The 23781-nt window shown below is 38.9% G+C and overlaps 1 protein-coding gene and 1 pseudogene across 1 annotated transcript; one reads left to right on the top strand and one right to left on the bottom strand.

Annotated features, from left to right (window-relative positions):
- Positions 1 to 809: 809 nt before the first annotated feature.
- On the top strand, positions 810 to 1412 carry LOC143882907 (uncharacterized). The gene has a single exon (XM_077386288.1). The coding sequence runs from the start codon at positions 810 to 812 to the stop codon at positions 1410 to 1412; it is 603 nt and encodes a 200-aa protein (XP_077242403.1).
- A 16546-nt stretch (positions 1413 to 17958) lies between these two features.
- On the bottom strand, positions 17959 to 19625 carry LOC143883581 (cytochrome P450 89A2 pseudogene; annotated as a pseudogene).
- Positions 19626 to 23781: the final 4156 nt, after the last annotated feature.

Raw genomic sequence — 23781 nt, 5'->3', positions numbered from 1 at the left:
GGGTTTTAATTTTGATGGATCAAATCAACGATTTTTTCTTTGAAATTTCAGTATGTTATAATATAGATTATGAGTTTTCAAAATCCAAAATTTGATCCAAAAATTAATTTTTCTCTATTTAAAAATGGTTTTCTTTTGTTTTTATTCAATATGAATTTAAATTAGATTATCAAAGCAAGTGTTTGAAAACATGGTTCTTTTTAAAAAACTGATATTTTATGGGTTTTATATAAAATACAAAACTACTGGAAACTTAATTTCCAACCGCGGTTTGGCCGTTTTATTTTTCATTCTATTTTTCAAAGAATAACCCCCAAAAGGGTTATTTCTTGATGAATGGAGCCAAAAGTATATCAAATCATGTCCAAATTTAGTGAAAGTTTGTTTTCAGTAGTTTTACAAGGTTTCTAGATCACCCAAAAATTTTCATATTTTGTGGAGTTTATTTAATAGGATTATTAATTATTTTAAATTTCGGCAATTTGTAATAAATACCAAATAGTTTTAAAAATTGATGAAACTTTCCAGAATTAAAGCTTTATAATAAATGCAAGTTTCCATTGAAAAATATTTTTAAAAACAATATGGTTTTCACTGTTTTCTAATCGCTTCCCCGTTTTACGTGCCATAATTCTTTTTCTTATTAAATTAATAAATTTTCAAAATTTTTCTTTACAAACCAGTAACTTAGGTTACTGGAATGTTAGAGAAATATTTACAAACCACTACTAGGGTCATAAACACAATCATTGGCAGCCCGCAAAGCTTATGCCCGTCAAGTCAATGCCATCCATACCTGCAACAAGAAGATGAAAGTGGAAAATGAAATCTCATTCTCACATGCAGACCTCGATAACTTAATACTTCCCCATGACGATGCTTTGGTCATAACCATGCTCGTTGCCAACTGGGAGTTGAAGAAGATCTGGGTAGACAATGGAAGTTCTGCAGACATCCTCTATTATCACGCTTTCAAACAGATGATGATAGGAGATGATCGCTTGAGGACTGCAAATTCACATCTGTTCGGATTCTCGAGAGAGGTAGTTAAGGTCGAAGGACAAATCAAGCTCCCAGTCCTTGTCGGAGAGCCCCCTCGTCAAGCATTCGCAATGATCAACTTCCTAGTAGTGAGGGCCACTTCGGCCTATAACGCTAGCTTAGGAAGACCCGGGCAAAACCTCGTCTGTGCCGTCGCATCTGCATACCATAAAAAAATGAAGTTCCTAACACCAAATGGTGTGGGCGAGGTCAAAGGAGACCAACCGCAATCAAGAGAGTGCTACGCCACGGCGCTCAAAGGCAGAAATGCATTAGAGACACTACCGATTGAGCTACTCGATCTGAAAGACGAACCTCAGATCATCGTAAATGAACCAGTCGAGGACCTCCTCTCCATTCCTCTATACTAAGATAACAGTGAAAAGATGGTTCAAATCGGCTCATCCTTAGGCGAAGACACCTGGCATGAACTCATCCAGTTTCTAAGAGATAACGCAGACGTCTTCGCATGGGCCCCCGGAGATATGCCTGGCATAGATCCTGAGGTCAGCACGCACAAACTCAGTGTCGATCCCACCTGCAAGCGAGTAAAGCAGAGGAGAAGACATTTCGCCCCAGAAAGGCGACAAACAATCAAAGAATAAGTGGAGACGCTCTTGAGGGCTGACTTCATTCAGGAGATCCAATATCCTGACTGGCTCGAAAACGTTGTTATGGTAAAGAAAGCCAACGGGAAGTGGAGAACCTGCATAGATTTCACTGATTTGAACAAGGCCTGCCCGAAGGACAGCTACCCGCTCCAAATAATCGATCAATTGATAGATGCTACCGCCGGTCTTGAGCTGCTAAGCTTTATGGATGCCTTCTCCTGATACAATCAGATCAGAATGTATGAATCGGATATACCAAAAACATCTTTTGTAACGGACCAAGGAACGTACTGTTACTGCGTCATGCGCTTCGTCTGAAAAATGCCGAAGCGAAATATCAAAGGCTCGTGAACAAGCTCTTCAGGAACCAGATCGGACAGAATATGCAAGTCTACGTTGACGACATGTTGGTCAAAAGCAAGAAGATGTTGAATCACATATCCAATCTGAGAGAGACGTTCCAGGTTATGAGGGAACCCAATATGAAGCTCAACCCCACCAAGTGCACATTCAGAGTGGCCGCCGGGAAGTTCCTTGGATTCATGGTAAGTGAAATCCCAAAGGCAAACCAAGAGGGGGGTGAATTGGGTCTAATTAAAAATCTCTACAATTTGTACTTTGATTAAGCCCTAAAAATTAAAAGTGCAACTAGCCCTTGTTAATTTATAAATGAATAAGTAAACGATATTACCACACTCTTGCACAAAGAAGAGAAGAGAGATAGAGACAATGTACACGGAATTTATAGTGGTTCGGTCTATCACAAGACCTACTCCACTCTTCATGTCCACGCGCGAGTTCCACTATCTTAATCCTCCTTCAAATGGCCGGATCAATGAGTCAATTACAATGATCAAGCTTCTCCTTTCACGGGCGAAGCGTAGAACCCTTTACAACCAAGCTTTTCCTTTCTCAAGTGCCAAAGCGTAAAACCCCTCTCCACAAGCTTCTCCTTTCTCAAGGGCCGAAGCATGAAACCCTCTCCACAAGGAAGCTTCTTTTTCTATAGGGTTGAAGCATATAAACTCTCTATACAAAAATAGAAGTAAGAAAGAAATGAAAGCTCTCAAACCTCTTAAAGGCAAATACAACTCTCAAGTTCACTAAATCTCCAAATGGTAGAAACGAGATGCTCTTGGAGACCCTCTTGACAAGTAATTGATGCAAGTTCAAAAACACAAGAGGTAGAAGATGATTCCTTTTGATTTTGAAAGATAAAGCTCAAAGATGTGTTGAATGATTATTCAAAAGGTTGTAATGAAGATCTTTAATGGGGTTTATATAGCCCTAACAAGTTTATGACCGTTTGAGGGCAATACTATAATTAACTGGCTTGAAAACGTTAACCTGCAAAAGCCCCAATGGCTAGTTTTCCCGATTGTCGCGGTCGACTGAGCCACCGTGGTCGTATCGGGCACCCTTTTATAAATTCAAATTTCTTACCGTAGCGGTCGACCGAGCCACCGTGGTCGTATCGGGCACCCTTTTATAAATTCAAATTTCTTACCGTAGCGGTCGACCGGCCTATGGCGGTCGCCCGGAGAGGGCTACCTGTCCGCTCAACATTTTCGCTCAAAAACCTTCTGCGGTCAACCGAACCATGGCGGTCGTCCGCCAAGACCTTCCTGGATGGTTTCTGACTTTTCAGAAACTCCATCCGCGGTCGACTGGATTGTCTCGGTCGACCGGCTCGATAAATTCCGAGATGCCCTGGAATTCCAGGTACCATCCCGCGTCGCCCGCCATATCCCGGTCGACCCGCCCTGCTTTAAAAACTTGGTTTTAACTCTTTTGTGCAAGGGTCTCTGAGCCATGGTGTTTGGGCTTTGTACATGAGTTTTCAAATACCTTTTGTGAGTTGTAAAGATAGGTCTAAATGAGATTTGAAAATCCTAAGTCATGCAAACACTAAATGCCACGAGGACTCAATGCATTATAAAAACTAAAGAACTTTGAGTCTTCTCTTGCTCTGATCTTCTTGATTGCTTGCATGGCTTTCTTCTTGTCTTGAGATAGTCTTCAAACTTGATCTCGTAGTTGAGGTCCCCTTGAATCTTCGATAGACAATACGGCTAGAAGGATGACCACCAAGACTCGGCTTTCTCCAAGACTAGCCCTTATTCTTCTTACTTCAAGGGTTGATATGAATGTAACCTCTAAATCACAACACCAGCAAGAACATTAGCAACATACAATCAATTTGAGTTTGTAGATCATCAAAACATAGGTAGGTTTGAACTCTTGGGCTTACATTCACCCCATTTTTTATGATGACAAACCAAATTGATTAGGAGGTGGAAGCTCCCCCTTAGAGATTGAAAAATATAAATCTAGCTCCCCCTCAATCTATGCTTATAATAAATATTTTAAATGACAATATTATGAATGTTTAGCAAGTGTTTAACATTAAAGCACAATAAGTATAGAATATGCATGCTATATGATCATAGATGGACATATGAGCATGATATGATGAATATGAACAAAGTTAGTACACATATCATGAATACTATGTTAAACATAATCAATTTACACTTACTTCTCCCAATTTTGTCACATCAACAAGGTAGGGATAAGATATAACCATTAGGTAGTTTTCTCCCCCTCCCCCTTTTTTTTGATAAAATGATTTTCCTATTGAGCACAACTAGAGGGATAATGAGTAATTTGAATACATCATAATGGTTCATATGAGCATGAGAAATGAGACTCTAAAGCTCTCCCCCTAAGGATTTGTCATTGACCCTAGATACAACATTGAGGATAAGGCCTGACAAACAAGATAGCTAGAGATATGACAATTATAGCTTATCTTGGACAAACTTATCATGGAGATAGATGTGTATATCTTCAAAAGCACATGTCAAGCATAAAGATACATAGGATAAAAGATTAATCAAGTGAAATAGGATCCTATGGATGAGTTTCTATGAAATTGCAAGTTAAGGCTCAAAATTTGAAACTTATCAAGGGTAGATGTTGAACACATGAAGTGCTACATGATAAGACAAAGAATGAGATATATATACCTTTAAAACTTCCCCTTAGTTAATGACTCATACAATGAGTGCGTCTAAGGGATGTCTAAACATAGTCCTCAAGGGTTAACAATGAGAATAGGTGAAAAAGAACCCTTGGGCTACAAAGTTGCATGATTTCTATATGAAATTATGAAATGGTTTGGCATACACATGCATTTAAATGTTTTTTTCAAAAATATATTTCATTTAAGCACACTCTACAAGATAAATAATCAAGTCTTAGTTTTAGGTACCTGATGAGCACTTTTATGTGTGAATTGTAGGTGTATAAATCATGCATTTTCTATATTTAGAGCAGTACTACTAAGATATTTCCTTTGTTTTTGGTGTTTCAGGGATATTTCTGGATTTCCACAGAAAATTGAGCTAAAAGATGAAATTTGGAAAGGAAAAATTAAGTGTGAGGACAACCATGGGATCACCACCATTGTTGACCATCATTTGAAGGGTTTGGATTATTTTATAGCCCATCATTTTGAGTGGTTAAGATCAGCCCATGAAAATGACTCAAGGGCTATGACCAATTCGCAATTTCGCCCATCAATGATACAATTTGAATCAATCCATGGAAATAATTTGGCCCACAATTTGGATGGTTGGGATCATTCCATGGTGCCCAATTTTTTTTTTTCATACACAAGAAGGTGGGGTACGCCCAACTTTATATGGGGCCCACTAGTTTTCCAATTTGAATTACACTATGGAATTTGGGTGTCGATATCAAATTGTGCCCACAATGATGGTGGCTGCAAATCCAAAAAGGGTGTTAATACCAATTGAGGAAGAGGGCAACCACTTTCTAATTTGGTTCTCACATTTTTTATTGACATAACCATTTTCTAATTTTTAACTACAAACGTGGAACCCACCTTGGTTTACAAATCCACGCAACACTCACGTTTTTGGTTTGAAAAGCAAAATAGTATTTTTCTATATTTTTTGCATGCACAGGTGGGTTCCATTTCAAAGCAGCTCAAACATTTTTTTTTTTTGAAAATTATACAAGTGGGACCCACGTAAGGTGTGGTTTTGGATTTTGAAAACACACCACCAATCTTTTTTGGAAACTACCAAAAACACCCAGGACATCTTGCCTATTCCTTTCTAGTTATCAAATGGGCGGTTTTGATCAACCCATATATACCACCGAATTCTTTTCCATCCCACGTACAGTAGCATGCATCATGCATGCCCTCTCGTCGGCTCCCACGTTTTTGGATTTTGAATTGAAAAATAGTAACTTCTATTTGAAGTTTATTGAAAATATATGCATGCACTTACATGGGACATACTTGAAGTTCCAAACACAGCAATCACGTCTTTGGATTAGAAAATAGCAGTTTATAAATTACATGCAATGTATATAATATACAATATATATGGGACCCACCAAAGTGAAGAAAGTTGCCAAAATTTCCTTCCTTCCCACGTATTGGTTTGGCTTAAAATAATAGTTTCTCAATTATTTCTATTACAAGAAAAGTGAGACCCACTTGATATTCTCTCATTCTTTTTGTTATTATATGCATGCTTGTCTTGTACACATGTGGTTGCTAATTTGTTTTACTTGATTCCATTATAATATAGGTGGGACCCACAAAGGAATAAATCAAGTTGCCAAAAATTTCACCATTCCCACGTAAGAGCAAGAAGAGGAGGAGAAAAAATCAACAGAGGAAGTTTGCCTTTACCAACAAATATTCAAAGTTACAAAATTGCCAAACTACAGGTGGTGATTTCCAAAAATACAATACACTTTCCAAGTTGGTGTTTCTCTTGAGTGTTGAAGATAGAAAGGGAAACAAGTTATATATTGAAGAGATCTCTCTACAACACAACTCTCTACTTATCTACCACTCTCAAGCTCTCTCTCTTAGGTTTTCTTGTTATCTCTTGCTTTTTTTTCAAGTTCTTTTTCTTTTATACTCTCAACCAATGATCAATCATCCACCGTTCAATCCAAGGTGACACTAAAGCTTGAAGAGGAGGATTTGGCCAAAGTTGGAGGAGAGAAAGACTAAGTTCGATTTAATTTTTGCTATTTATTTTAAGTTCAATTTGATGTAATTTTGTTTCAATTCAAGTTAGTGAAGAAGTAATTTGCTTTTGTTTCATTTTCTTTCAAGTTCTATATGGCAATTCTTCTCCCATCTATCTCTTTTATTTTTATTTTTCTTCCCTTCTTCATGAATAACTAATTCCTAATTACTTAGGGTTTAGTTGAAGCCATGGGGAAGGAGAAATATTTATAATAAAATCAATCTACTCAATTGAAAAATTGTGTAGGATTATGTGTTTGGAAAATTCCAATCATTCATGTCATTGGCTTTCCCCTTTCGTATGAATGATTGTTGATTAATAAATATAAAGTTCTATATAATTAATGTAAATTGAAGAGTAGATTTGATTAATTAGTTATAAGTAATGACATCCCTTTGATCTTATTCCTTATTGACTAGTTAATCGAATTTCAACCCAATTCAAGAGTTGTTTTAATTAATCAATCTAATCCAAACCCATGGTGAATTCTAACCCTGAGTACTCTTTTATATTGAATTAAGGTTTTTACACTATTCCAAATTACTTTTGTAATTTTTCAATTTACATAAGCCCTTAGAATTTGGTTTTCTAATTAGAATAGATAAGTAGTTAATAGAGATCATTAGAATTTTGGTATATTTTGCCGAAATTAAGATTTTCAAATCGCAATCTTATTTGTGTTCGATTCTTAGATTATTCAGAATACAAATTTATAGATATTGTTGGCTCCGAGGTACGTCCACAGAAATCCTAAGTAAATGCCAGGCAACATATATCATAGTTTATATTTTAAGTGATATGAATAGGATTCACAAATAAGATTTCTCTTCCCTGAGTTCGACCCGTGACTACATGCGACCACTTGTGGTTATTTATAATATCTCAATCAGTACCTGTAAGCCCAATGGTTTTCACCTTGGCATTCCCATCTTGTTTTGATGATTCCAATACACAAGTGATCTTTTATCACTAATGTGTTTGAATGTCTAAGTTGTAGATTATGATAAAGTAAGATCAAGGTTGTTTGGATTGAAGGCCAAGAAGCTCACATTGGACCACCAATTGGAAGGCCAAAGTCATCAAGCAAGAAGTCATGAAGACTTGAAGACATGAAGAAATTCATATTGAAGACCATTTTTTGTCTTTTAGAATGTATTTGATCCAAACCTAGATTAGGCTTTTAGAGGCATAATTAAGTTAATCTCACACACCCTAAATAAACAAGTGATTGTATTTGTGGAGTTCCAACACCTTGGAACCCTCATAGCAATCCCATCATGGCTGAGAATTGGAAGCCCAAAACAGAATTGAAAATCTGCTCTGCATAGGCTTCTCGGAACTCCGAGAGTTTTTCTCGAAACTCCGAGAATTATTCTCGGAACTCCGAGAAATGGTCCAGTAGATCATTTTCCAACTTCTGTGTGTATTCTCGGAACTCCGAGATTTATTCTCGGAACTCCGAGAATTATTCTCGGAACTCCGAGAACACTCCAACGGTCTGAAAAAGAGCCGTTTGGAATTTTGCTGGAATTACCTCAATGCCATTGAACGGTCATATTTTGGTTTTCCTATAAATATGGGTTTTCTAAACATACAAACCATCAATCCTAACACTCTAAAACTTCATTTGAATATCCAAGAGTGAATCAAACTTCAATTGTGCCTCTCATCACCATCTTTAGGATTTGGATCATAGGCTCAAATTTGTACATCCATTTTGTAACCCTTGTGAGGGATTTTTCATTTCTTTCTTTCAAACCTTCGAGTGTTGTATTCGGGCGAGTATTCGGAGAAGCGTAGCCTATTCTCCGTGGTGAGGATAGCCACCGAGGTTAAAGCTATTGGGGTGAGGATAGCCACCGAGGTTAAAGCTATTGGGGTGAGGATAGCCACCAAAGTTAAAGCTATTGTAATTGGCATTCGATCTTCGCCAAGGTTAAGAAGATCAAATAGTGAAGCCATCAACGGGTTTGGTTGGTGGAGTGGAGTAGGCCTCGGATTTGAGGACCGAACCACTTTAAATCTCGGGTGCACTCTTTCTATCTCTTTGCTCTCTTATTTGCATTGCACCATTAGATTTAACTTGTATGCTTGAATATTGATTCTTGATCTCTTAATCGTAAAATCGGTTTAAAAGGTTTTAAATTGGTAGATTCTATTTCTTAAAACAACCATATTCTCCCTCCTCATTGTGTTGTCATTCTAGTATAACTTGGGACCCCCCTACATCGGATTTTCACCCAAACCTTTTTGGATCCATCTATATTAGTTTCACAAGACTTGTCTTTTCTCACCCAAACATGGTGAGATGATCTTCTAAATCTACATGCATAGTTGTAATGTCAAAGTAATCCACAATAATGACATGTTGGAATGAAAATGCTTGTGCTAGCATGAGTATGAACATGAGAATAGCTAGTGTTGAAGCTTTGGACTTGACAAACTTATTTTTGTAAGCAACTTTCTTTTGGGAATTTTGGTAACTGAGACCACTCTTTCCAAAAGAAATTTTACATTCTAAGATCTCATCAAGTTTGTTCTTGCCAGAAGAATATTTGAGAATATGCTTATCATAATCACATTTTAGGCTCTTACTCTCCAAACATAACTTGTCAATATCATTGCAAAGCTTTTCATTTTCTTCCTTCAAATAATTAAATTTACAAATAAGATTTTCACATTTTCCACTCAATAAATTGTTTTCCATAATTAATTTATCATTTGAGGAGATTTTCAAATCAAGTTCATTTTTCAAGTTTTCAAAGTCTTTGGTTATCTTTTCAAGAGACTTTTTGAATTTTTGACTTTTGGAAACTTCACGAAACAAAGCTTCTTTAGCTTCTTCACAAACTTCAATTAATTCTTCCATGGTAGGCTTTTCTATAATTTGATTTATATTGAGTTGGGACTGATCGCTTGCCATGTAGGATACAAAGTTGGACTTTTCATCCTCACTTGAGTTGCTTTTGGATGAGTCACTCAAGCCATTCAAATTTGCACAAAAGCTCTTCTTTTTCTTGTCCTCTTTCCTTTTTCTTCTAGCCTTGTCCTTCTTAAGATAAGGGCACTCCGGGCGAGTGTGTCCGGCTTTCCCACATTCATAGCATTGGACGGAATCATCTTCTTCTCTACTTGGTGAGTTACTTCTTCTTGCATATCTATTCTTCCGGTTCAATCTCTCAAGCTTGTTCATCTTTTTGGTAAGGAGATCCAATTCTTTAGTCAAAGCCTCAAGACTTGACTCTTGGTCACTCTCATCTTCCTCACTATCTAACTTTGCCTTGAAGGCCACTCCTTTCTTCCTTGTTTCTTCCTTCTTGCTTTTTCTTTTTTCTTCCCTCTTCTTCATTTTTATCTCATGGGTAATAAGGTTTCCCATTAGGTCATCAAGTCTAAGGGTATCCAAATCTTTAGATTGTTCGATCGCAGTAATGATTGGATCCCAATTATCCGGGAAGCATCAAAGAAGCCTTTGAACCAACTCATAATTTATATAAGTCTTTCGTAATGCACTCAACTCATTAACATTGTTAGTGAAACGAGTAAACATATAGGAAATAGACTCATTTTCATACATTTCAAAAGATTCAAAGTCACTAATTAATATATTGACTTTGGATTTCTTAACTTGAGTTGTCCCTTCATGGGTTGTCTCAAGTGTGGTCCAAATTTCTCTGGCCGTCTTACAATTTGAGACTCTATTGAATTCTTCGGGAGATAGTGCAGAAAATAGTTGTGTCACTCCCTTAGCATTCAATGAAGCCGTCTTTTTATCCGCGGCACTCCGATTCTTCCTCTCCGTGGTAGGTTCAATATATCATTCTTCAATTAGTTCCCACATATCAAAGTCTATGGATTTAAGATAAAAAGACATTCTAATTTTCCAATATCCATAGTTTAGTCCATTAAAGTATGGGGGTCTATTTGAAGATTGACCTTCGGCGTACCCGGAGGGACTTAACAAAAGAAGGTTGGTTGCCATGGATCTTTCTCTTGTAGATTTTTGGATCAAAAATCTATATAAGAGCCTTCGTTCTGATACCAAGTGAAATCCCAAAGGCAAACCAAGAGGGGGGTGAATTGGGTCTAATTAAAAATCTCTACAATTTGTACTTTGATTAAGCCCTAGAAATTAAAAGTGCAACTAGCCCTTGTTAATTTATAAATGAATAAGTAAAAGATATTACCACAATCTTGCACAAAGGAGAGAAGAGAGAAAGAGACAATGTACACTAGATTTATAGTGATTCTGTCTATAACAAGACCTACTCTACTCTTCACGTCCACGCGCGAGTTCCACTATCTCGATCCTCCTTCAAATGGCCGGATCAATGAGCCAATTACAATGATCAAGCTTCTCCTTTCATGGGCCAAAGCGTAGAACCCTTTTGTGGGACCCGATCCCGCGAGAGGGGAATGGCCTGTGAGCCGCCTCCCTCTCTCGTGGTCTCTCCGAGTTCGACGAAAGGCCAGAAACGCCCCTTTGCTCTTCTCTTCCTTTGCACACCACTCAGTCTATGGGAAACCTTACTTTAAGCAAAACTCTCAGTCTCATTATTGCTCTTAAGTTTGTAGGAGTGTAAAAAGAGGTACCAAGGGTCTCCTTTTATAGGCAAAGCTCCTATAGAACTTCTATTCTAATGTCCAATTTGTTTGGTCACTTTAATCAAAATAGAAAGTGATATTTAAGTCACCTTTCCCTTGCCAAACATTTCCAAATACAAGATATTACCTTACGTACATAAAAGGTTGCTAAACATGCAAGGCCACACTCAAATTTAGTAAGTCTAAACATAGCAATCCTTGCTTTCCAAGGATTCTATTAAGTTTAGAAATTTACAAATTTGGCAATTTCCAACAATTCTATGTAAGAATAACCTGAAATAAATTTTTTTATGGATTTCTTTGCTAATTCCTTTTTCAAATTTTTTTCAAATTAGTTTGGAGCTAAAATTAAGGTAATTAAGGTCCTAATGCTTTGTGCCTTCTTTGTCCTGAAATTTCATTTACTGTAAGTGAGCTTTTACTTAGATCAATAACCTATCAAATTTGGAGAAATTTGGTTGGTAACTGTTGGGGGTAAATAAGATCCCAATCATGTGGTAACACATGATGTAGGTCATCGAGCATACTCCGTCGATGTAAGCATATAAGTTAAATCCTAAGTGCAATGCAAATGTAAAGCAAGAGATAAGAGAGAGTGCACCCGAGATTTGAAGTGGTTCGGTCCTCAAAACGCGAGGCCTACTCTACTCCACCAACCAAACCCGTTGATGGCTTCACTATATTGATCTTCTTAACTTCGGCGAAGATCGGTGCCAATTACAATTCCAATTGCCTATAACCTTGGTGGCAATCCTCACCACGGAGAGTGGGCTTCGCTTCTCCGAACACTCGCCCGAATACAATCGTTTGAATAAGAAAGAAAGAACAAAAAATCCCTCACAAGGGTTTACAAGGTTTGTAGAAGATGTACAAATGTGAGCCTAATTATCCAAATCCTAATTCTAGAGGATGAGAGGCATAAAACAAGCTTGAGTCACTCTTAGGATGTTCAAATAGAGTTTTTGAGTGTTAGGATCCCTCTTTGGGAAATTTAGAATACCCATATATATAGAAAAACCCAAATATGACCGTTTGGGGGCATAGTCGTAATTCTGGCAAAGTTCCCCAACGCATATATTTTTTCCCGTTATAGTGTTCTCGGATTTCCGAGAATTTCTCTCGGAGTTTTGGGAATTGAAACAGAAGATGGAAAATGTTCCTGGACCAAATCTCGGAGCTCCGAGAATTATCTCGGAGTTTCGAGAAGCCTATTTCTAGCAGATTTTCAATTTTTGTTTCTAATTTATTTTGGGCTTCCAAATCTTCACCAAGTGGGATTGTTATGAGGGTTCCAAATTGTTGGAACACCACAAGGACAACCACTTAAGCATTTAGGGTGTGTGGATACTTATTTATGCCTCTTAAACTTAAGCTAGGATTGGATCAATACAAACTAAAAAAGACTTAAAATGGTCTTCACTTGCAATGCTTCAAGTCTTCTAGAGTCTTGGATTTCCGACGACTTTGGCCTTCCGAATGTGGTCAAATGAGTGCTTCTTGGCCTCAATCCAAGCAATCTTGTCTTAACACAATCATGATCTACAACTTAGACATTCAAACACATTAGTGATATAAAATAACTTGTGTATTGGAATCATCAAAAGAAGATGGGAATGCCAAAGTGGGAACCATTGGGCTTACAATCTCCCCCTTTTTTATGATGACAAGCAAAAGAGATTTTTCAATAAAAGTATACATATATTTCCTTACACAAGATTTTTCTCCCCCTTTGGCATCAATAAAAAAGATGAGGTATAAGAAAATCAAAGGGATAAAATTTTCAATTTTAAGCTCCCCCTTTTTCAAGGAAAAAAACAAACATAGAACTCCCCTTATTTAAAGTTTTTATTCAATACAAGAGGGGATATTTTAAACAACCATACAAAGATATTCAATTTTAAGTGCAAGCTCCTAATCTAAACACATATGAAGAGAATCATATGGGGGCTTTAGGAACCCAAGCTTTCTTAGTTCCACCACAATCCTTAATCTTAGATGCACATTGGAATTGGTAGTGACAATTGATTTCACAATAATGGTATCTAACATGAGGGTTAGATAGACTAGTCTTATCATAAAATACATGATTGGGTCTATGACTACCCTTTTTCAAGATTATGTCAATAATTTTATCACCATTTAGGAATCCATGGAGACATAATCTTAACCTTTCATTTTCATTATGAAGATGTGTTATTTGATTTAAAAAATCATTAGAGTCATCTTCATAAGATTTGGAAGAGCTTGCCACATTTTGGAGTTTTACAACTACCCTTAAGGGTTTCAAGTTTAAAATTTTTAATTTTTACTTTAGCTTGAGATTTGGAAAAAGAAGATTCATTTTTCAAAACATCAAGTTCATTTTCTAATTTTGAATTAGATTTTTTAAGAACTTTATTTTTGGAAATTTGAGAATGCAAGGTAATGCACAATTCATCATAAGATATGTTTCCACTATCACTACTTGATGAATTGCAAGAGGGGTTAGAATTTACCTCATCTTCATGGGTGAGTACCATGAAGCAAAGATCATCCTTATTAGCTTCCCCTTCACTTGAGCTTTTTCCGAAGTGCTAGAAGCATCCCAAGCGGCTACAAGACCCTTGTTCTTCTTTCAATCCTTCTTCTTTCCCTTGTACTTCGAGGAAGATGAGTTGAGAAGAGGGGACTCCGGTCTTTTGTGTCCCGTCTTCTTACAATTATAGCATCTTATTCCTCCTTCTACTTCACTTTCTTCTTTCTTCTTCTTTTTGTCCTTTTTGTGCTTCTTTCTCCTTAAGCTTTTAAATTTTTTTAAAGCTTCTTCTTCATCACTATCCGCCTCACTTGAGGAAGATGAGTCCGCTTTCACCTTGAGTGCTAAGGATCCTATGATCTTTCAATGTCCATAGTTGGACCCATCAAAGAAAGGAGGTCTAGTTGTAGAATGGCCTTCTAGAAGTCCGGTTCTATTTATGTTTGCCATTTCACAATTAGAGAGTTGCCAATGATCTTATGATCTTTCCCTTGTTAAAATTTTTAAAAAAATTTACCAAAGATTTTAAGAAAATAAAATCTTTTAAGAGCTAAGGCTCTGATACCAAGTGAAATTCCAAGGGTAGGCCCGAGTACTATTCTAATGGCAACTTATGAGGAGGAAAAATTAGGTTTCTAACAAGTTTTAAGCTTTTGAAAATTCTAACACAATTTTGAAGATTTAGGAGATCAAAAAGGCAATTAAGCATACAAGTTAAATCTTAAGTGCAATGCAAATGTAAAGCAATAGATAAGAGAGAGTGCACCCGAGATTAAAAGTGGTTCGGTCCTCAAAATGCGAGGCCTACTCTACTCCACCAACCAAATCCGTTGATGGCTTCACTATGTTGATCTTCTTAACTTCGGCGAAGATCGGTGCCAATTACAATTCCAATTGCCTTTAACCTTGGTGGCAATCCTCACCACGGAGAGTGGGCTTCGCTTCTCCGAACACTCTCCCGAATACAATCGTTTGAATAAGAAAGAAAGAACAAAAAATCCCTCACAAGGGTTTACAAGGTTTGTAGAAGATGTACAAATTTGAGCCTAATGATCTAAATCCTAATTCTAGAGGAAGAGAGGTATAAAGAAGCTTGATTCACTCTTAGGATGTTCAAATAGAGTTTTTGAGTGTTAGGATCCCTCTTTGGTAAGTTTAGAATACCCATATATATAGAAAAACCCAAATATGACCATTTGGGGGCATAGTCGTAATTCTGGCAAAGTTCCCCAACGCATATATTTTTTCCCGTTATAGTATTCTCGGAGTTCCGGGGATTGAAACAGAAGATGGAAAATGTTACTGAACCAAATCTCGGAGCTCCGAGAAATTCTCTCGGAGTTCCGAGAAGCCTATTTCCAGCAGATTTTCAATTATTATTTCTTATTTGTTTTGGGCTTCCAAATCTTCACCAAGTGGGATTGTTATGAGGGTTCCAAATTGTTGGAACACCACAAGGACAACCACTTAAGCACTTAGGGTGTGTGGATACTTATTTATGCCTCTTAAACTTAAGCTAGGATTGGATCAATATAAACTAAAAAAGACTTAAAATGGTCTTCACTTGCAATGCTTCAAGTCTTCTAGAGTCTTGGATTTCCGACGACTTTGGCCTTCCGAATGTGGTCAAATGAGTGCTTCTTGGCCTCAATCCAAGCAATCTTGTCTTAACATAATCATGATCTACAACTTAGACATTCAAACACATTAGTGATATAAAATCACTTGTGTATTGGAATCATCAAAAGAAGATGGGAATGCCAAGGTGGGAACCATTGGGCTTACATAATGCTTTGTGCCTTCTTTGTCCTGAAATTTCATTTACTGTAAGTGAGCTTTACTTAGATCAATAACCTATCAAATTTGGAGAAATTTGGTTGGTAACTGTTGGGGGTAAATAAGACCCCAATCATGTGGTAGCACATGATGTAGGCCATCGAGCATGCTCCGTCGAATGCAACCACATAGCACCGCGGAACATGCCCTTCACATGGCGATCTATCCTCCACGGCATGCGAAGACTACACGATGTAAGCCACACGCCGCTCCTATGCCCAATGGACTGCTCAATGGGCCCCATTCCACATCATTGTTAATCATGCCATTGCCCAGTTGCATCCTGTCACAGGCCACACCATTGTCGCTTGATACCCAGACGATCTTGCAACACCGACGCCGACGCCAATATCAAAGATTTCCCCGACAACATATCATCGTCGCACTGCAAGTCACGAAACATCCACCTATAAAGGGTAAGCCTCCACTCTAGTTCAGGGGTACGCCCCATCAACAATCCAAAGCCTCTTTTCTTTGCATTTAGCTCTATCTTTTGCCTTGATGGTGACAAAGAGATCCCCCAGAGTTCAAACTCCAGGTGTCTTTAACCTATGCCTGTGGGTGCAGGCCATTCCTCATAATCATTCCGTCGACCTCCTCCTTGCCAGAGCTGGGGTAGGAGAGACCCGCTTATACACTCGACCAGATTTGAGCCGCAATAGATTGGCGCCTACTATAGGGCCTGATTGTGTCCTCATATGTAAAAGGAGCTAAGTGTGAAGTAAAGAATCGAACACCATGACAACCAGAAGGAGTACTCAACGCACCACAAACCCCACCCCCGCACTAGAGGTGCTGAGTGTGGGGAACCAAGAGCAGCTAACAGCAGTCAGTGTAATGTTTTCAATCCTCTGACTCGGAGAATGGTCCAGCTGGTCCAGCTCGATCGACGAACAGACGTGGTAACCCAGCTTCAAGAAAGGATAATGGAGCAGGAGGTGTAGAGGCCAATGGAGGAAGAGCCGCCGATACTGCGTGAAGAATACCTTGCAGCCCCGACCCAAAGCCATGATCCTTCCATTTCAGCCTCTAGCTCCGATCGCGATCATCTCGCCCAGAAGGGTAAGACTTTATGGATCCTGGCATTATTAGCCATGATCATTTCTAGCCCTCTTCAGGATCTCATGGGTCTTTCCATCTCATATGTTTGATCTTTTGGGTTGCTGGTCTTTTTATACTTCGCCTAGAAAGGTAAGACTTTATGGAACCTGGCACTATTAGCTTCCACTTGGGTCCTTTTGAAAGAGAGAAACACACAAACGTTTAAGAATGTGGTCAAAAGTGCAGCATTCTCATTCTCTAGAATAATTTCTTTAGTGGTTTCTTGGGCAAAGGTCTCTAGAATTTCTCCTTTTATTCGGCCTCTGACATAAGAAGGTGATGGAAAGAGATTTGCAATAGCAGGGATAGCGGAGAGGTTGTTGCTCCTAGATGGATCCCCTTGTGTGGTTGAAGTTATATTTTGATGGATCTAGATTCGGAAACCTGGGGTCCTCGGGTATAGGAGGTCTCCTAAGAGATGAGAGGGGCCTACTCAGGACCTATAGGAATTAAAGATTCCAACCAAGTGGAAGTGAGGGCCTTCCTTCAAGGAATTAGACAAAAGTCAGAAAGTGAAATGGATAACCTTATTGTGGAATGACATTCCCTGAACGTCGTCAAGTGGATGGAAGGCTGGTCTCCTCACCTGTGGAGATTTTCCTAGCTCTTTGATGAGATCCTAGATCAGGTTGAGGGGCATTTGGTTCACTATCATCATGTTAGGAGGTCGGCAAATGAAGAGGTAGATCCTCTTGCTTGGTCAGACCGGAGTTAGAGCTTTTCGACATTCTTTCCCCTAGGGGCTTTACTGCACAGTTTCTTCTTATGCAGGCCCCATGACTACCTTGGTCATGGTTGGCTCTATGTAACACCATTTCAAAAAAATAATTATCCCTACAGGTTTGTCAACACGAAACCCAACCCAAGTCAACACCCATGATTTCTAAACGTGGCTAAGGTTATTATTTTCGGGTTAGATTTCCAAAAAATTGACCCATGTTTCGGTAGTGAGACATGCTCACTTTTCGTCTTTTATTATTTAACCTGTAGTCAAAAGCTATTACAATTCCCTAAAACGTCTCACCGGGCAATTAAAAAGGAAACAACAAGGAGAGCTTATTTCATTATCAAAACATTGTAGTGCAAATATCAGTATCCCTTTTTTAGCCCCATGAATATAAATGTGAAATTGGCCGGCAAGAACCGTGCGTCCGGCGTGACAAACTGATGCTAAAGTATTCTATGTAAATAACAAGTTTGACATCTCAACTCTATTTCAGTTTTATTTTACTTGATGTCACACATCATATTCATCAATTATTGATACGCTTTTTACAAAGATAAAGAAATGATATCAGCACGCCTTCTCTACTTTCTCCTTGGAACAATGGCTGCTCTAAGTGGGTTCTTCATGACTACGTTAAACGCTAGCTTCTCCGACATATCAATCTCTTCCTCATTGGCCTTCTTCCACTCGAATTCCCTCACCAAATTTGCCACGAAGTATTCTAGATGAAGTATGGCAAGACCCATCCCTGGGCAAATCCTCCTCCCAATCCCAAAAGGCATCATTTTTATCTCCCTACTCCCCGTAATATCGACCTCTTCCCCCTCCAAGAACCTCTCCGGCCTAAACTCCATCGGATCCTTCCACACCTTCCCATCCAGACCCATCTCTGCCACAGTAAAATTCAAAGTTGCCTCTTTTGGTATCACATACCCTTCTATAGACACCTATTCTGTCACGGAATGAGGCAGCACAAAGTGCGCCGGCGGGTGTCTTCGTAGCCCCTCCATGATCACCGCTTTCAAATACGGCATCTTCTGTAAATCCTCTTCTTTGATGGAGTCTTCTTCTTTCACAACCCCTTTCATCTCTTCGAACAGTTTGGATTGTATCTCCTGGCTCTTCACCAGATTGGCATTAATCCATTGCAACGCTGTGGATGTTGTGTCTGTCCCCGCATTTAGAAACTCGGAACAGAGTGTGCTGATCTCCCCTTCCGTGAGCTTCCTTCCCCCTTCGTCCGGGAGATCTAGACTCAAAAGGGAATCAACGTATGAGAACAAGAAGAAGTCTTCGTCGTTGCCGTCCAGCAGTTGTTTCTTTTGATATTCTCTACGGGCTTTGATAAGTGGACCGAGAAGCTCATCTTGTTCTCGGCGAAGGTCTAGTAGCTGGTTCCACCGCTTGCGGAAAATGATTTTCCCAATCTTGGGAAAGAAAGCAAAAACATTGCATCTCACGAAACCCAAGAGCGATCGTTGTTTTATGGATTCGATTTTTTTGACCAAATCTTCCTCGAGTTTCTGACCAAAACACATAAGTAAGAGCAAGCAAAACATGGCATATTGAAAGCCCTCGAGGACGGGAACCGTCCCATCACTAGATTCAGATTCATATCTAAATCTTTTTATCAAAAGATTGAGGACCCATTCGCGGCCGCGGGCGTAAGATTTAACACGAGAAGAGTTGAGAAGTTCGGACATGAGGTTTCGACGAAGGAGGCGCCATAGAGGACCGTAGGGTGCAGAACTAATGCTGTGTTGGTTGGAGTTGATGATGCGTCCGGCCTCAGTTGCCGGGGGTCGGTCAGCAAATGTGGCGCCCTTTTGGATGAGGATTTGGTGGGTAAGAGAGTGGTCAAAGACGAAGATAGTCGGACGAGGACCGATGTGGAAGGTGATGATGGGGCCGTATTTGGACCGAAGCTGCCGGAGAACGGGCTCTATGTTGAAGAGGGATCTGCCTAGCCATAGGAGGTAGCCTAGAAAGGGGAGAGTTGGAGGACCAGGTGGGAGCTTTCTCTGTTTTTGGTTGGTTATGGTGAGGGTGAGGAATCTAAGGAAAATGCAAATAGAGAGGGAGAAGAAGAGGAGGGACCACATTTCCATAGGAATGAAAGCATATGTAATTGTCATCCATCGAGATGTTGTTTTATATTGGTTTGAAGATAAGAGGAGAAACGTCACGTAATTCTAGGATCCCATGCGGAACATTTACTTGCAATCGTGACCATTGATCTTGTAGGAGATGATGAGGTGAACTAATTAGGTCTTGGTCCCTTACGGACTGGCGTCCTATGCAAAAGATAAAGAATTTCAAAAATCAACGGCTCAGCTTTTGTTAGTAGAACCCTAAAAGCACTAGATGATCAACGGCCTGTGATCATCTGATCAAGGTGTACTCAACCGCATTTGGCTGGACTTATCGTCGGCCCATGGATCCAATCACATAAATGTTGCTAGGGATGACAATGGACCCGACGAACCGATGGATCTCAAGTATCCAAATGTTAATGGATAGGTTTTCATAATGAGTAGTCGCTCTATAGATCGGAGGGTTAGGATCATCCTATAGATTGGGCCAGGCTTTTGCTCTGTCAGAAAAGTACTCACTCCAATGCGATTGAGAGGAAGTCTGGAACCTTGTGAATGAAGACAACAGCTTTTGCCTCCATTTACGATGTGGGTGGCCGGTCTGACATGCGACATACCAGTTGTGAAATGCCTTGTGATGGACGCTAGCAATTCCCGTCCAATAATGTGAAAACTTTATTTATAAATGGTCAAACTACAAAACTCTTTTCGCATATAAAGAAAAGTATAAGACCTCTTTTGCAAAACTCTCCTAAAAAAAATTGCTTGTCAACCTTCTAGAAAAGGAGCCCCATAACTTGGCCAACAAGCATCCTAATTGCCAATGGGGGACGTCAAAATACAAGAATTGCCAACGGGATACACATTTTTGAAAAATTGTTAAAGAGGGTCGATAACCCCCTTTTAGAGACTTGATAACCCCCATTTCGTCCCTCTCTAATAATTTTTCAAAAGTATGCCCCCCATTGGCAATTCTCGTATTTTGATATCTCCCATTGGCAATTTCTCCTAAAAATTATTTAAGGTACTCACATATGCACATGACTTTAAAGTTAAACCTAATTATTTGCATATAGAGTACTGCGAGGGACCGAGGAACCAATGGGTTCTCGCTGCAACATCACAACTGACATAAGCCACCCTTAGGTTTTGAAAAATCAACAAAAACTAATTTTGTTTTTGCAAGCATGGCACATTCTCTTGGTAGGTCGATGTTCGGTCGTACTCCTTGTTTCCATATCATTTTCCTATGCATATTCTATTATAGATGAAACTAGTTGTAGGCTAAGACATAGAAAAAATTTCAACAGAAGAGGGCATGAGAAATTCATCCAAAGAAGTAAGGACATACCTTTAACAAAAAATAATGAATAATTGAAATATAGAACCAATTTAAGCACAAAAACAAAGGAATTCATAAAGTTTTGCCAAACAGATCATGAATCTGAAACAAAATCAGAAATAAATAACCTGAAAGGGTCGAATAAAAATGCTACTCATGCATGAAAGAAACCTGAAAGGGCCAAATAAAAATGCTACTCACGTATGAAAGAAAATGTTGCACTATTTTTTTTTACTACAGAGGTCAACATGCATTCATTTTTTATTACCTTTTTTCTATTTAGGTGGAGGATTGAGAGGCAAAAAGCCCTGATTGCAGATTAAACCAGTAAAAAAGAAGAAATTAGTAAGTAAAGTTACCTGTATGGAGAAGCAACAAAATGGAATGGCCATGGAGAAATCCATGAACCCAAAATTGCAAATAAAGAAGAGTTCTATGGAAAATGGGAACGGCAATAGAGCAAGTGAAATGAATACCCCAAAGACATATTTTATATTGATTAGAATCAGACCACATGGCTTTTGGAATTCCAAAAGCCATGCATTTGGAATTCCAGGCGCTACTCATACTTCCAGAGAATTAAACGGTGAAGAGAGAGACTTTTTTGGGATATAAAGAGTCGCGGAAAGGCATGCGTTTTGAGAGAGTGCATTTTAGAGAGAGAGAGAGGAATAAATATGTACTACGATTCAGAGAGATTTTTGGAGGATTTATCTACTAAATTAAAGGAGTATTACTTGTTATTCTAAACATTAACTTAATGATCCATTTGGATCTTGGGCAATGAAAATCAAAGAAAAAGTTAAATTTGACAAGATGTAGGATTTTTAAGAATCCCAAAATCGCTGCGAAATACGAAGCTCGGCTTTTTTTGGACGAGCTCATTATTTGGACATCCTCCAACCGTAGCTATTAGACGAGTTCTTTTGGCCGGACTCATTTGTACGAGCTCCTTTGGCCGAACTTAGGATTTTTAAGAATCCCAAAAACGCTGCGAAATACGAAGCTCGGCTGGTTTTTGGACGAGCTCATTATTTGGGCATCCTCCAACCACAACTATTAGATGAGCTCTTTTGGAAGGACTCGTTTGTACGAGCTCCTTTGGCAGAGCTACAACTTAGGATTTTTAAGAATCCCAAAAACGCTCCGAAATGCGAACCTCGGCTGGTTTTTAGACGAGCTCATTATTTGGACATCCTCCAACCATAGCTATTAGACGAGCTCTTTTGGCCGGACTCGTTTGTACAAGCTCCTTTGGCCGAGCTACAACTTAGGATTTTTAAGAATCCTAAAAACGCCGTAAAATATGAAGCTCGACTGGTTTTTGGAAGAGCTCATTATTTGGACATCCTCCAACCATAGCTATTAGACGAGCTCTTTTAGCCGGACTCGTTTGTACGAGCTCCTTTGGCCGAGCTACAACTTAGGGTTTTTAAGAATCCCAAAAACACTGCGAAATACGAAGCTCGGCTGGTTTTTGGACGAGCTCATTATTTGGGCATCCTCCAAATATAGCTATTAGACGAGCTCTTTTGGCCGAGCTACAACTTAGGATTTCTAAGAATCCTAAAAACACTGCAAAATATGAAGCTCGGCTGATTTTTGGATGAGCTCATTATTTGGACATCCTCCAACCATAGCTATTAGATGAGCTCTTTTGGCCGGACTCATTTGTAAGACCTCCTTTGGCCGAGCTACAACTTAGGATTTTTAAGAATCCCAAAAATGCTGCGAAATACGTACCTCGGCTGGATTTTTGGACGAGCTCATTTTTGGACGTCCTCCAACCGTAGCTATTAGACAAGCACTTTTGGCCGGACTTAGTTTGTGGTCGTTTCCATGTCCCTGACTTGTGTTGTCGGCTTGTGGGCGTGACATAGATAAAATTCTGTGAATAATAAGCCCATACAGGGAACTTAGTGTATCTTGGAGACAGAATTATGATAAGCTTTGGTATAATGGAGCTGCAAGAGAAGGAAGAGAGATACGAAGCTCAAGTCCCCTCGTCATATATTCAAGTCAATGATTAAGGGCATATAAAAATCAATTTAATAGATATAACTCACTGTTCCTCATCACACACATATTCCCTATTGGAAGAAATGTCAACCATTCCCCATTCGCTAATGTCATGTTTTCGATCTTCACACTGATCACACCCACCACCGATGAGACCCAAATTAGGTTACATGTATATGGATTCTTATTTCAACTGGGTGCATAGAAAATTAAACTATCTTATTATTATTGATTATTATTTTTTAGTGTAATCACACTTCATCTCTTTGATTTTCTAACTTTCACACTAGAGACGATACGCTTCCATTTAGGCCACGTTTGGCAACCATGAATATTTTTTTCGTGATAAATTAGTTTATGTAAGTGGTGAGAGAGTGGGGTAGGGCAGGTGTGAGGAGGAGAGATTTGAGAGGGCATAAATGATTGGAGTGTGAGAAGTGATTAAAAACAAGGAAAATCAATCATATTTTGGGTGGAGTTGTTTGTTTCCTTGTCTTTCAAGCTTTTCTTACCCTCTCCTTAACCAGCACATTCACATGTATAAATAAACCTTGCACATTCAATGTATAAATAAACCTTCAATAGAACGGTCAATATCATTTGATTGATGATGGGGCCCATTAGATGAATGGCTATGATCTGGGTTGCATCAAAGTCTCACGAAGCAAGTCTCATAGTACCAATTTCCTACGGGAACTATAGCATTCAGAATAAAAAGTTTAAAACAGGGACAGATGATAATGTGCTTCTCTAACAAAATAAGGGGTATGCATAGAGTTTCATTTAATATAAAAAGGTCAAAACCAGTCA

This window comes from Tasmannia lanceolata, unplaced genomic scaffold (assembly GCF_043159265.1).
Source record: "Tasmannia lanceolata isolate RefF3 unplaced genomic scaffold, GAP_Taslan_0.1 ptg000008l, whole genome shotgun sequence".
In the NCBI taxonomy this organism is placed as follows: domain Eukaryota; kingdom Viridiplantae; phylum Streptophyta; class Magnoliopsida; order Canellales; family Winteraceae; genus Tasmannia; species Tasmannia lanceolata.
Note: the sequence above shows the minus strand (reverse complement) of the source record. Positions and strands in the feature narration are given on the sequence as shown.

Bases quoted from the DNA above. Each gene is read 5' to 3' on its own strand.
- LOC143882907 (XM_077386288.1), top strand. From the start codon at position 810: ATGAAAGTGGAAAATGAAATCTCATTCTCACATGCAGACCTCGATAAC.